General features: G+C 48.8%; 1 protein-coding gene across 9 annotated transcripts in view; it reads left to right on the top strand.

Annotated features, from left to right (window-relative positions):
* PPFIA1 (PTPRF interacting protein alpha 1) overlaps positions 1–15,252 on the top strand; it is a 266,952-nt gene extending 251,700 nt beyond the window's left edge. For 8 of the 9 annotated variants that reach the window (XM_068260411.1, XM_068260409.1, XM_068260412.1 and 5 more), the window contains 2 exons: positions 6,379–6,449; positions 9,210–15,251. In XM_068260411.1, the coding sequence (XP_068116512.1) occupies positions 6,379–6,437 (59 nt within the window). In that variant the 3' untranslated portion in view covers positions 6,438–6,449; positions 9,210–15,251. Of the gene's footprint in view, positions 1–6,378; positions 6,450–9,209 lie in introns of all 9 variants that reach the window. The other variant, XM_068260407.1, reaches the window with a different exon arrangement.
* Positions 15,253–15,504: the final 252 nt, after the last annotated feature.

The following is a 15,504-nucleotide window of genomic DNA, read 5'->3' as shown; positions in this document are numbered from 1 at the left end:
GGCCACGCCCATGTATGGGCGAGAGCGCAACCACAAAGGGAAAACTCTGCTTAAGAGCTCTCCTGTTACTAACCGTGCCTGGACCCCAGGTGCAGCGTGGCCACGCCCATATATGGGCGAGAGCGCGACCACAAAGAGAAATCCCTGCACAAGAGCTCTCCTGTTACTAACCGTGCCTGGACCCCAGGTGCAGCGTGGCCACGCCCATATATGGGCGAGAGCGCGACCACAAAGAGAAAACTGCACAAGAGCACTCCTGTTACTAACCATGCCTGGACCCCAGGTGCAGCGTGGCCACGCCCATGTATGGGGGAGAGCGCGACCACAAAGAGAAAACTCTGCACAAGAGCTCTGGTGTTACTAACCATGCCTGGACCCCAGGTGCAGCGTGGCCACGCCCATATATGGGCGAGAGCGCGACCACAAAGAGAAAACTCTGCACAAGAGCTCTGGTGTTACTAACCGTGCCTGGACCCCAGGTGCAGCGTGGCCACGCCCATGTATGGGCGAGAGCGCAACCACAAAGGGAAAACTCTGCTTAAGAGCTCTCCTGTTACTAACCGTGCCTGGACCCCAGGTGCAGCGTGGCCACGCCCATATATGGGCGAGAGCGCGACCACAAAGAGAAAACTGCACAAGAGCTCTCCTGTTACTAACCATGCCTGGACCCCAGGTGCAGCATGGCCACGCCAAAATATATGGGCGAGAGCGCAACCACAAAGAGAAAACTGCACAAGAGCTCTCCTGTTACTAACCGTGCCTGGACCCCAGGTGCAGCGTGGCCACGCCCATATATGGGCGAGAGCGCGACCACAAAGAGAAAACTGCACAAGAGCACTCCTGTTACTAACCATGCCTGGACCCCAGGTGCAGCGTGGCCACGCCCATGTATGGGGGAGAGCGCGACCACAAAGAGAAAACTCTGCACAAGAGCTCTGGTGTTACTAACCATGCCTGGACCCCAGGTGCAGCGTGGCCACGCCCATATATGGGCGAGAGCGCGACCACAAAGAGAAAACTCTGCACAAGAGCTCTGGTGTTACTAACCGTGCCTGGACCCCAGGTGCAGCGTGGCCACGCCCATGTATGGGCGAGAGCGCAACCACAAAGGGAAAACTCTGCTTAAGAGCTCTCCTGTTACTAACCGTGCCTGGACCCCAGGTGCAGCGTGGCCACGCCCATGTATGGGGAGAGCGCAACCACAAAGAGAAAACTGCACAAGAGCTCTCCTGTTACTAACCATGCCTGGACCCCAGGTGCAGCGTGGCCACGCCCATATATGGGCGAGAGCGCGACCACAAAGAGAAAACTGCACAAGAGCTCTCCTGTTACTAACCATGCCTGGACCCCAGGTGCAGCGTGGCCACGCCCATATATGGGCAAGAGTGCGACCACAAAGAGAAAACTGCACAAGAGCTCTCCTGTTACTAACCATGCCTGGACCCCAGGTGCAGCGTGACCACGCCCATATATGGGCGAGAGCGCGACCACAAAGAGAAAACTGCACAAGAGCTCTCCTGTTACTAACCATGCCTGGACCCCAGGTGCAGCGTGGCCACGCCCATATATGGGCGAGAGCGCGACCACAAAGAGAAAACTGCACAAGAGCTCTCCTGTTACTAACCATGCCTGGACCCCAGGTGCAGCGTGGCCACGCCCATATATGGGCGAGAGCGCGACCACAAAGAGAAATCCCTGCACAAGTGCTCTCCTGTTACTAACCATGCCTGGACCCCAGGTGCAGCGTGGCCCCGCCCATGTATGGGGAGAGTGCGACCACAAAGAGAAAACTGCACAAGAGCTCTCCTGTTACTAACCATGCCTGGACCCCAGGTGCAGCGTGGCCACGCCCATATATGGGCGAGGGCGCGACCACAAAGAGAAATCCCTGCACAAGTGCTCTCCTGTTACTAACCATGCCTGGACCCCAGGTGCAGCGTGGCCACGCCCATATATGGGCGAGAGTGCGACCACAAAGGGAAAACTCTGCTTAAGAGCTCTCCTGTTACTATCCGTGCCTGGACCCCAGGTGCAGCGTGGCCACGCCCATATATGGGCGAGAGCGCGACCACAAAGGGAAAACTCTGCTTAAGAGCTCTCCTGTTACTATCCGTGCCTGGACCCCAGGTGCAGCGTGGCCACGCCCATATATGGGCGAGAGCGCGACCACAAAGAGAAATCCTTGCACAAGAGCTCTCCTGTTACTAACCGTGCCTGGACCCCAGGTGCAGCGTGGCCACGCCCATATATGGGCGAGAGCGCGACCACAAAGAGAAAACTGCACAAGAGCTCTCCTGTTACTAACCATGCCTGGACCCCAGGTGCAGCATGGCCACGCCAAAATATATGGGCGAGAGCGCAACCACAAAGAGAAAACTGCACAAGAGCTCTCCTGTTACTAACCGTGCCTGGACCCCAGGTGCAGCGTGGCCACGCCCATATATGGGCGAGAGCGCGACCACAAAGAGAAAACTGCACAAGAGCACTCCTGTTACTAACCATGCCTGGACCCCAGGTGCAGCGTGGCCACGCCCATGTATGGGGGAGAGCGCGACCACAAAGAGAAAACTCTGCACAAGAGCTCTGGTGTTACTAACCATGCCTGGACCCCAGGTGCAGCGTGGCCACGCCCATATATGGGCGAGAGCGCGACCACAAAGAGAAAACTCTGCACAAGAGCTCTGGTGTTACTAACCGTGCCTGGACCCCAGGTGCAGCGTGGCCACGCCCATGTATGGGCGAGAGCGCAACCACAAAGGGAAAACTCTGCTTAAGAGCTCTCCTGTTACTAACCGTGCCTGGACCCCAGGTGCAGCGTGGCCACGCCCATATATGGGCGAGAGCGCGACCACAAAGAGAAATCCCTGCACAAGAGCTCTCCTGTTACTAACCGTGCCTGGACCCCAGGTGCAGCGTGGCCACGCCCATATATGGGCGAGAGCGCGACCACAAAGAGAAAACTGCACAAGAGCACTCCTGTTACTAACCATGCCTGGACCCCAGGTGCAGCGTGGCCACGCCCATGTATGGGGGAGAGCGCGACCACAAAGAGAAAACTCTGCACAAGAGCTCTGGTGTTACTAACCATGCCTGGACCCCAGGTGCAGCGTGGCCACGCCCATATATGGGCGAGAGCGCGACCACAAAGAGAAAACTCTGCACAAGAGCTCTGGTGTTACTAACCGTGCCTGGACCCCAGGTGCAGCGTGGCCACGCCCATGTATGGGCGAGAGCGCAACCACAAAGGGAAAACTCTGCTTAAGAGCTCTCCTGTTACTAACCGTGCCTGGACCCCAGGTGCAGCGTGGCCACGCCCATATATGGGCGAGAGCGCGACCACAAAGAGAAAACTGCACAAGAGCTCTCCTGTTACTAACCATGCCTGGACCCCAGGTGCAGCATGGCCACGCCAAAATATATGGGCGAGAGCGCAACCACAAAGAGAAAACTGCACAAGAGCTCTCCTGTTACTAACCGTGCCTGGACCCCAGGTGCAGCGTGGCCACGCCCATATATGGGCGAGAGCGCGACCACAAAGAGAAAACTGCACAAGAGCACTCCTGTTACTAACCATGCCTGGACCCCAGGTGCAGCGTGGCCACGCCCATGTATGGGGGAGAGCGCGACCACAAAGAGAAAACTCTGCACAAGAGCTCTGGTGTTACTAACCATGCCTGGACCCCAGGTGCAGCGTGGCCACGCCCATATATGGGCGAGAGCGCGACCACAAAGAGAAAACTCTGCACAAGAGCTCTGGTGTTACTAACCGTGCCTGGACCCCAGGTGCAGCGTGGCCACGCCCATGTATGGGCGAGAGCGCAACCACAAAGGGAAAACTCTGCTTAAGAGCTCTCCTGTTACTAACCGTGCCTGGACCCCAGGTGCAGCGTGGCCACGCCCATGTATGGGGAGAGCGCAACCACAAAGAGAAAACTGCACAAGAGCTCTCCTGTTACTAACCATGCCTGGACCCCAGGTGCAGCGTGGCCACGCCCATATATGGGCGAGAGCGCGACCACAAAGAGAAAACTGCACAAGAGCTCTCCTGTTACTAACCATGCCTGGACCCCAGGTGCAGCGTGGCCACGCCCATATATGGGCAAGAGTGCGACCACAAAGAGAAAACTGCACAAGAGCTCTCCTGTTACTAACCATGCCTGGACCCCAGGTGCAGCGTGACCACGCCCATATATGGGCGAGAGCGCGACCACAAAGAGAAAACTGCACAAGAGCTCTCCTGTTACTAACCATGCCTGGACCCCAGGTGCAGCGTGGCCACGCCCATATATGGGCGAGAGCGCGACCACAAAGAGAAAACTGCACAAGAGCTCTCCTGTTACTAACCATGCCTGGACCCCAGGTGCAGCGTGGCCACGCCCATATATGGGCGAGAGCGCGACCACAAAGAGAAATCCCTGCACAAGTGCTCTCCTGTTACTAACCATGCCTGGACCCCAGGTGCAGCGTGGCCCCGCCCATGTATGGGGAGAGTGCGACCACAAAGAGAAAACTGCACAAGAGCTCTCCTGTTACTAACCATGCCTGGACCCCAGGTGCAGCGTGGCCACGCCCATATATGGGCGAGGGCGCGACCACAAAGAGAAATCCCTGCACAAGTGCTCTCCTGTTACTAACCATGCCTGGACCCCAGGTGCAGCGTGGCCACGCCCATATATGGGCGAGAGTGCGACCACAAAGAGAAATCCCTGCACAAGTGCTCTCCTGTTACTAACCATGCCTGGACCCCAGGTGCAGCGTGGCCACGCCCATATATGGGCGAGCGCGCGACCACAAAGAGAAAACTGCACAAGAGCTCTCCTGTTACTAACTATGCCTGGACCCCAGGTGCAGCGTGGCCCCGCCCATGTATGGGGAGAGCGCGACCACAAAGAGAAAACTGCACAAGAGCTCTCCTGTTACTAACCATGCCTGGACCCCAGGTGCAGTGTGGCCCCGCCCATATATGGGTGAGAGTGCGACCACAAAGAGAAATCCCTGCACAAGTGCAAGTGCTCTCCTGTTACTAACCATGCCTGGACCCCAGGTGCAGCGTGGCCACGCCCATATATGGGCGAGAGCGCGACCACAAAGAGAAAACTGCACAAGAGCTCTCCTGTTACTAACCATGCCTGGACCTCAGGTGCAGCGTGGCAACGCCCATATATGGGCGAGAGCGCGACCACAAAGAGAAAACTGCACAAGAGCTCTCCTGTTACTAACCATGCCTGGACCCCAGGTGCAGCGTGGCCACGCCCATATATGGGCGAGAGCGCGACCACAAAGAGAAATCCCTGCACAAGTGCTCTCCTGTTACTAACCATGCCTGGACCCCAGGTGCAGCGTGGCCACGCCCATATATGGGCGAGAGCGCGACCACAAAGAGAAATCCCTGCACAAGTGCTCTCCTGTTACTAACCATGCCTGGACCCCAGGTGCAGCGTGGCCACGCCCATATATGGGCGAGAGTGCGACCACAAAGAGAAATCCCTGCACAAGTGCTCTCCTGTTACTAACCATGCCTGGACCCCAGGTGCAGCGTGGCCACGCCCATATATGGGCGAGAGTGCGACCACAAAGAGAAATCCCTGCACAAGTGCTCTCCTGTTACTAACCGTGCCTGGACCCCAGGTGCAGTGTGGCCACGCCCATGTATGGGCGAGAGTGCGACCACAAAGAGAAATCCCTGCACAAGAGCTCTCCTGTTACTAACCGTGCCTGGACCCCAGGTGCAGTGTGGCCACGCCCATGTATGGGCGAGAGTGCGACCACAAAGAGAAATCCCTGCACAAGAGCTCTCCTGTTACTAACCGTGCCTGGACCCCAGGTGCAGTGTGGCCACGCCCATGTATGGGCGAGAGCGCGACCACAAAGCGAAAACTGCACAAGAGCTCTCCTGTTACTAACCATGCCTGGACCCCAGGTGCAGCGTGGCCACGCCCATATATGGGCGAGAGCGCGACCACAAAGAGAAAACTGCACAAGAGCTCTCCTGTTACTAACCATGCCTGGACCCCAGGTGCAGCGTGGCCACGCCCATGTATGGGCGAGAGCGCGACCACAAAGACCTATTCCCCAAGTCAGATATGGTCACAGGGTCCTAGTGCCCCTCCACTGAGATGAATATTTATATTTTACAATTTTGTTTCCACTTCAGGATACATTTAGAGGTGGTTTGTGAGGGTGAACGCGTTCCACACCCCCGGGGTTCCGCTTTAATACCTTAACACAATGTGAATATTGTTAACGTTACATATTTGATCTGAAGTGTAACCCGACTTGCCGTGTGCTAATGCCGTGTGCCCGTGTATTTCTCATGTGCGGATAACATTAACACTAACCGCATGTTGTCTTCTGCATGTTTCCTGTGATTATTAATAGGCAATGTGTCTGGAATACAAAGACTGGATTCCGCTACTATCAGGACATACTCCTGTTAACGTTATCTGTTGGTAAGTTCTGGCCTGTGCTGCCAATATTCCCGCATGTCTGAGGAATTCATATGTGACAAAAAAATAGACATAGATTTACGGGGCACTATGGCGAAAAATTGTAAAATTTAAAATCTGTGCAAACATAAAACAAAATTGAAGTACCTACATTTTTTCTAGAGTAAAATGAGCCATAAATTACTTTTCTCCTATGTTGCTGTCACTTACAGTACGTAGTAGAAATCTGACCGAAATGACAGGTTTTGGACTAGTCCATCTCTTCATGGGGGCATTCTCAGGGATATATTTATTTTCAAAAGCACTTAGTGAATGGCAGTTGCTCTGTCCAACTGCCAAAAAACTGTGTAGCGAGCAGGGAAGCTGGCCAGCATCATTGTTTAAATCCTTTTTAGGGAATATCTTTATACAGAATAAAAGCCTTGCTGAGAATTCCCTATGAAGAGATGGACTAGTCCAAAACCTGTCGCTTCTGTCAGATTTCTACTACCTACTGTAAGTGACAGCAACATAGGAGAAAAGTCATTTATGGCTAATTTTACTCTGGAAAAAACATACTTCTTATTTGTATATGTTTGCATAAATTTTAAAATTTTCCGCCATAGTGCCCCTTTCACTAGTTCAGGGATCACTTTAGTCAGACATTTTATTGGTTGTTATTTAAAGCGGAATATAACCCTGCATTTCAACTTTGCTCTAAAACATTATTTACAGCATATTATATGCAAAAAGCATTTTTTTTTTAGTAGACCAGCATTGGAAGGGTTAAACACAGAGGTATAAAGTTCCGTGGAGAGATATGCAGAAGTTCAGATAGATACTGTACATTCTATTTAGTTATATGTATCTATTGAGAAATATTACACACTCTTTGGCTGTCCTCCAACTCCTTCTCAGTCAGAGAGATGAGTCACATTCAACACTTAGATACATTTATGTAAACAAAATGTATCTATGTCAGCTTCGGATGCGTCTGCAGAAATCTCCAGGAACTTTAAAGCCCTGTGTAACCCTTCCAATGCTGGTCTAGTAAAAAAAAAAAAATGCTGGTTGCATATAATATACTGTAAATAATGTTTTAGAGCAAAGTTGAAATGCAGGGTTATATTTCGCTTTAAAATATACACCGTTATGCACTCCCAAATGTTACACATCAGTAGAAGCGTTTGCTTTTAAAGTGCACCTGTAGTGAAAAAACTGCCGAGGGGTTTGGGTGGGGGGGGTACATACCTCTGGATCCTATTGAGGCTTCCCCGGTCCTTCTCAGCAGAGGGGATCCAACACTGGGACCAGCGAAGATTCACTGCGGCTTTCTGATAGGCTTCGGTAGAAATACCCGCCGGAGCCCGATCAGAAAGCCACTACTGCACAACTGCAGGCCGGCAACTGGCTTTGTTTATGCTGAGATTTTTCCGTGGCTGCCAGCACTGGATCAGCGGGGCGGAGGGGGATGGGGGAAGCTTCATTGGGATCCAGAGGCCTCCCCCTGCCTTTTAGGAGCTATTAGCTGGCCACACACTGCACAGAGATTACTAATAGATTTCATCTACCATACTGCCACCTGCCGGTCACCCCATGCAATGTGAACCCCGCCCCCTGGTTGTGCAGTGTTGAAGACTCACCTGTCTACTGGCGCGCCCCCTTTCCTGAGTTCTACATCTTTCTCCATTGGCGCCGGAGGCACCTGTACTATGTGGCCGTGCTGCATGTATGGACGTTGTTTACATGCTGCAGGGTAACGTGGTACAGGTACTGTGTGACGATTAAGGGAAAATGCAAAACACTGTGTGGGTTGGAGGCGCACCAGTGGACAGGTGCACTGTCGGCAACCCTTTAAAAAAAAAAAATAGTGGAGATTAGGAAATGTTGCAGGTGGTGTATTGGGGAGGCACCAGCTAACAGTTGAAGGACACTAATTAGCCTGGAAGCAAAGTTCTTCCTGAAAAGATGTGTAATGTCAAAAATGCTTCTTAAAATGAGTGATCTACAGACAGACAGACAGATTTATGAACTTGACTCGGGAACACCCCTTGCTTTGTCTCTCCACTCATTGCTCATCTCAGATGCCCAGCCCCCACTCAAAGAAACCCAGCTATTGGCTAGCTGCTCAGGCCTCGCATTTCACACACAACCCTTCCCTCTGTACTATGCTGGTTGCAGGGAATGGTTTGCTTCAGCCATTTACTACCACTTTTCCATGGCTGAAGAGGACATTACTTTTGTTTATTGGCGTTTGCTGCAGACAGTTTTTGATGTTTGCACACTGCATTTCTTTAAAGTGGATGCGAGATGAAGAACTAACTATAGTAGTTGTCTATATATGTTATCTAAAGTTTAGATGGTTTACACAGCAAATCTAGCTGCAAACAGCTTATGATTTATTTCTTCCTGTGATACAATGAGAGCAGCCATGTCCTGCTTGTGATCATTACACACAGGCAATCTGCTCTGCATCTCCTCCCCTCAGCCTGTGAAAAATTCACTCCTCCTCTCTCCTCCCCTGTGCCTGTGAAATCTCTGGCTAGTAACACCTCCTCCTCCTGCCCAGACTGAGCTCCCATAAGCCCTTGCTACATGGGTCTTAGAGTGCCAAGGCTCTCTGGAGAAGCTGTGAGCGTGGCTTGTTTAGTTTATAGGGAATTAGAGTATTAAAAAAAGTATTGGCCTTGAGGAATGCCCTATAAACTGTATGTAAGGGGCACACTTATGCAATGAGTAAAGTTTATCTCGGATGCACCTTAACCTCTTTCTCCATCCTTACAGTTTACCCGCATTACTTCTACAGATGAATATGCAGCGTGTCAGCTCATCTCTGTTCCACGTTTCCAGACCTGGCCGGCTTCCTGTACGAACTGAACTGTGCAGACACTTTGAGATATTTTAATACAGAGTTTTTAATTAGCGAGTAAAATGATAGATAGGACAGATATTTTAGAATTTTACCGTTTGTTATATTTCACCTCTGTGAGAGCTCCGAATCCCATGACTGTTTTATGTAGCTCATTGTCCGTATTTGTTCCTCACCTCTTTCTTTGCGTTCCTTGTTTCTTCCGATGTTTGAGGCTCGTTTTATCCTCCCCTTCTGAATGTACTGTATCCGCAGTCCCTGACAGACACCGGGGGCTTTGTAAATGTAATTTATGGGTATATTTCATAACAAACCTGACTGAAGATGAAAGTGTATTTTTAATTGTATTTGTACAGTCTTAGAACATCTGGAATGTGTATTTTGTCACACGTATTACCTGGTACAACGTTGTAAGTCTTCCCATCCGTGCGCTATCCTTAGAATACATTTACCAAGTCAAAAAGAAAGGACTTGTTCAAAAAAACAAAACAAAACAGAATGGAAATGGGATGTGTTTATTTTGTGTGAAGTGGGTCAGTGTGACACAGAGGGACATTACTCATTGTTGGCTGCTGGTATGAGGAGGAGCTGAGATTGGCTTGTCCTCTAAGTTACGTTTGTTGCCAGGCTGAGCAAATTCTTCATATTATTTTAAAGGTTACCACTAACGATCCAAGTTCTAGCAAAAAAATTGTTCGAGTGAACAGATAATTCTGATCGTAAGTTAAATCGTTCACAACACCATCAACGAACCAATCTTTGCTTCCTATCACAACCAACAAGAAAATCCAAATTTTGGTTCACCGAAAATCCAATCTTTATAATCGTTGGTTATAGATTGTGCCCTTCAATGGAGATTATTTACAACCAATCTGATCAGAATTTCTGATCGTTTTAACAATTCTTCTGTAGAAATTGGACCATTAGTGGCCACCTTAAGAAGTTTCCCGCTAACAAGTGACCAGCGCAGATTCTAAAGCTGCTTATGCAATATTCAGTGTTCCTGTAGGATCGACCATTGCATTCCGATAATCTTATTGGATCAAGGGAAAATCGATTGTGTTCTATTCTTCTCGATCGATGGAAATATCTGGTCGTATCGACCAGTTTACTCAATTGGTCAGGATGGAAATCATCGGTCGATTGTAAAGAAATCTGCTGCTGTTCATGATTTTGATAAGACGCAGAATTGATTTTTGGCGTCAGAGCCTGGAGGCTCATCGATCGGATCGATTAGTGAAGGAGAATGTCTCTGGCAGTGTGTGGGTCACTAGTCGCTAGACTTTTGATCAACCACACTGTAATTGATTGCCCAATAAAGTCGATCATTTAATCGCTTGGCAGAATATTGTGTAATGTATGGGCAACTTAGACTGGAATCTCCTAAAGTGTACCTGAGCCAAAGCTTGAGTACAAAATCGGATACTTACCTTAAGAGAGGGATGCCTCTGGTTCCTGTTGATGCTTATCTCGCTACTCCATGGTTCTGCGTTGCTGAGCGTGGTTCCTTGGAAGACTAGCGACAATGCAATGCATCCCCTTCCTGGATGAAGTACGAGCATTAGCTGACTGAGCCCGCCCGTGCATGCATGGAGCCGCGGGCATTGTGCTACTGCGCATGCGGGATTGTGTGGCCATTGCGCGCACTTGTTCCAGGAAGAGGAGGTTCCCGAGCTTTGCTCGGGTTTGCTTTAAGGCTGATATGAGGAATTCGGGTAGCTTGGGGACAAAGTTTTGAAGTATAAAGCCAGAGAGCAGTACAGACTGGCTGAGAACGTAACTCCTGGACCACTCCACCCAAAATAAAACATTTGCATTGGACTGGGTTTTGCTAAACACTCATAGCCTGGTTGGATGTCATAGGACCAGTAAGCCAAAAATGTGATTTGGTATAGACAAAAGGGCTATTACTTGCATTTTACTAACCTAGAGAGATGAAAGCACCCCTGCCCCTAGTATAATAAAGATTGCTCCATTCCCTACATGAATGCGTGTTCTGTAAATATCCTCACAGGGCTGTGTGCAGGTCCAGTGCTACACCCAGTGAGGGCACATGCGTTAAGCTAGTGACAGGTCCTCTTTAACCTGTGATAACAGTTTCTGCCCCCCTTTGACACTAATGATGGATGCTGTTCATAAATTCCATGCTGCTGCTATCAGGATCCATCGGTGACAGGTTGTCCCGGCAGCCAATCATCTGTCAGGTACAGCCATGCCCCTACCCTTTGCGCACTGTTCAGTGCAAGAGATAAGGGGGCGGTTCTGCCCATCAGACAATCCCGCCTCCTCATCCTGTTCAATGCATTGCCTGGAAAGGGCGGGACTTGGCAGATGTGCTGGATCATCAGACGGTGGGATTCTGCCACAGGCTGTCACTGGTGGGATCTGTCTTCACAGTGTCCTTGTCACAAAGGATTCTCTTTTTATACACATATAGATTTTATAATGCCCAGATTTCCACTTTATAGAACTGAAAGTATATGAGAGTGAATTGACTGCGGCGGTTTATGGTTAAAGGACATTTGAAGTGAGAGGTGTATGGAGGCTGCCATATTTATTTCCTTTTAAACAATACCAGTTTCCTGGCAGCCCTGCTGATCTTTTATGTATCAGTAGTGTCTGAATCAGGAACAGGATCAGCAGGACAGCCAGGCAATCTGCATTGTTTAAGAGGAAATAAATGTCAGCCTCCATAGTCCTATCACTGCAAGATGTCTTCCTGACAGGAAATGCAGTCAGCTGCTCCCGGCCGGAAATGACAATCCCTGTGAGAGAAAACGCAATCATCCTCCCCAGCCGGAAATGACTGGTGGTGTAATAGTTCATTCAGTGTGACATATCTATCATAGAAGTGGAAAATAAAAATCCTAAATGATATACTGTATAAATATATATATATATCCTTGTGTTGGCCTGATCCAGCGACTCCTCCAATCCCAGTCATGGCAGGAGGTCATGTGACCATGTACACATTACTGCCTTGTGTGGGTTGGGGAGCGGTGCTGCAGTTGGTTTTGTCATCATGGTAACAGACCATCGGGCTATTCTTCCAGTTTGGGGAGAAGTTATCCCTCAATATTGCACTTTGTTCCTTGTGTTTGAGGGGTGTCACTGGGAGCTGGCGGAGGGCAACACAGGGATATTTCCGTACAAAATAAGGGTTAACTGAAATTTGTTTCTTGTTTCCACGTTTCTTATGTGCAATTTGCAGTACTGTTTGTGCCTGGTAACGATCCCGTGTAACTGGAGTCCCCCCTTAATTTCTATAGAGCAGACCAGAGCTCTGAAGTAAACGACCATTTAATTTAAATGCCTAAGTTATCACGGGCCTAGTGTGTTTTATTCTGAACAGTGAAAGGGCTTATTATTGAACTAAACATCGTTGCTTGCAGATTGTCTTCTTAGCACCTCACCCTTCAGTCAGCAGAGGGGCAGATTTATCAAGCAAAGTGGTGCAACATTGGAGCAGGAGCTCACCGTAGCCAATCAGAGGCCAGCTGCGGAACGCAACAAAAGGAGACTGGTTGCTGTGAGCAGCAGCTGTGATTTATGTTTCCTCCTTGCATTTGGTTCTAGAATCTCCATTTCCTCACAATGCTGGACTTGGCTTTCATGTACTTCTACTCTAGTGTGCTGAAAATGAATAAAACCACATACTTGCATTATTTATTTTAGCTCCAATTTAAGATGCTGGTATATCGCTCTCGCCGTATATACACTAAAGTACTCTCAGGAAACTGGTAAGTGTGTGTGCTGATCTGTGAAAGACGTGCTTTTTAAATGTCCCAACCGCTGTATAAGCGCACCTTCTTACATTGTAAACTGTTCCTGTGCAGTCCTTATCATGCCTGTGTAGCGTGTAAAGCGCTCTTCAGCAAACATGGCACACAGACTAGTTGGCAACCAATAGTACTGAAAACAATAGTAGTGACAACTTTGCATCGGAAAATAGAGCTAACATCAGCAATGCATCAGTAGGAGGAGTACATGAATGCTCTAGGGACATAAAACCAGAGTACGGCTGTATGCACATTGCTCCATGTTTAGCTGAGGAGATTTCATGTTTCTGTATATACGCTCGTTGGGTTATATTATCGCTCTTAAGCTCCAGCCTTAATTTGGGCATTTGAATTAAGTGGAAAGCTTCAGACATTGGATATTTATATTCTGTGAACCTGTACTGGCCGTATAGGAGCTGCCATTGCTCATTTTGTTTTTATCCCTATTTGTTGAGAGATTGTCATTCTGATCCTCTGGCTTTGCTGGCAAAATATAAAACTGCTTAAAGGAAGCATCAATCAAAAACTGCTTAAAGGAAGCATCAATCAAATAATGCTGCCTTACGATATAATTCCCCGGGGCTTCCTCCAGCTGACATGTCCCTCGCGGCATCTCCGCCCGCAGCCACCGGTGCGGAGTCCCCGCTGGTGCAGAGCGCGACCTCGAGCTGTCAGTCAAGCCCACGCTGTCCGTGGTGCACTTCCTGTGCAGTACACTGTGGACAACATGGACTTGATTGATAGTGGCGCAGTAGAGGAGGTCGGCCTCTGCACTGCCGGGGATCCCGGGCTGGCGGCTGCGAGTGGAGATGCCGCAATGGACATGTCAGCTGGAGGAAGCCCTGGGTATGTATATCAGGGGGTAGCATTATTTAATTGATCCTTTGAAGGACAACTGTACCTACAAAATAACTTACATACCTAAGAGGAAGGAAGACTCTACATTCCTTAGTCTTCCTATTCCCCCCCCCCCCCCCCATTTCTCCCCCCGGGACACCATTCAAATCTCCTGCCTGCTGCGACTTCAGATCTGAGTACTTCTTCAGAAGTGTGTCCCCGTACTGCGCATGTGCAAGCCTCTGCTCCTGCATGTGCAGCACAGAGCCGCTTGTCTTTGGAAGTACGCAGAGCCCCGATTACTAACATGGCCTTCCAAGGAGACCTGAAGGCCTCTTTGTCATTAGAGATGGAGGCTGGAACGGTGGCCCAGTGGGGGGACGGGATGGAGAGAGGAATGGGAGGGGTCTAAGGGATCCGGTCTTCCCTCCTCTTAGAGGAGTATCTAACTTTTTATTTTCCTGGTTCCCGTTGTCTTTTAAAATTAGCATAACCAGAAAGAATCGGAAGTCCTAACCTGCATGCTTGTTCCTGATCAGTGACTCGCAGGATAGAGACTCCAGGATTGGGTTGACAGCCGAGTGCTGTCTTATTCTGCCCTCGCAAGGTTCATTTAAGTCATTTAAATCCCATATTTTGTATATGCCATTTTTTTTGCTCTTGGTAGACTGGCCCTTTTTTTTTTTTTCTTACTTTTGAATTGGTTTAAACAGTTTTTAACGTTGAAAGTTTGTATTACAAATCACTCCGAAAAGCCATAGACAGAATCTTCTAATGAAAGGCTATCATCACTTTTAAGATTCGTATTTGAGAACTCCTGCGCTGGGCCTTTAAGAGGTTGTACTATGCAGGCCTTGGCAGCAGTTCCAGGAATCCGTACGGACCAATCACAGCTTTCCTAAGAGACAGTAATGTTAGGTTGTCGGCTTGCAGCCTGTTTTATACTAAAAGGCCTTATCTTTTTGTGTTCTGTTTCCTCTTGAGGCGTTTTGTTTGTGTTTTACCGGAAGGAAAGTGATCAGGATTTGTTTCAGTCCTCTTGATTTTTTCCCATCTTCCCCCCCTTTTTTGGTCGTAGCGTTTTGGATAAACAGCAGCTTCTGAATCAGTTTTTTTGTTTGGAATCAAGATGTATTTTATTTATTTGCAGGTGACGTTATGTAAACCATGTCTGTTTATTGTTTCAACTTTTACTTTTCATGTATAAATTTGGATTTCTTGTTACATTTTTTTTTTCTAATCCTGTTTGTGTACTTACTGATTATGTAACAATATATGTACAGTCTATGTACTTTTTGGACTATTTTTATCACAGTATTATTTATTGCTTTCTTTCAATAAATACTGAAGCATTTTCCACTGCCAATAAAAAAATAAAAGAAACTTGTGAAATGACTACTAATTGGTGCACCAAAGTTTAACTGAAAAATTGTAGGCTGGTTACTGCTTAATCCTTTAGCAGTTAATTTAATTAGAGGCTTGCAAGTTCTCCAGGCTAATTTATTTTAGCACTTTTATTATTTGTTACATTGCCTTGCCTTCTAATTAGTACTGCTGTAATGTGTATTTATGGCCACTTGTCACTAGGGGGCAG

The sequence above is a fragment of the Hyperolius riggenbachi genome, chromosome 11, assembly GCF_040937935.1.
Source record: "Hyperolius riggenbachi isolate aHypRig1 chromosome 11, aHypRig1.pri, whole genome shotgun sequence".
In the NCBI taxonomy this organism is placed as follows: domain Eukaryota; kingdom Metazoa; phylum Chordata; class Amphibia; order Anura; family Hyperoliidae; genus Hyperolius; species Hyperolius riggenbachi.
The sequence above is the reverse complement of the archived record's forward strand: the minus strand, read 5'-3'. Positions and strand labels throughout refer to the sequence as shown.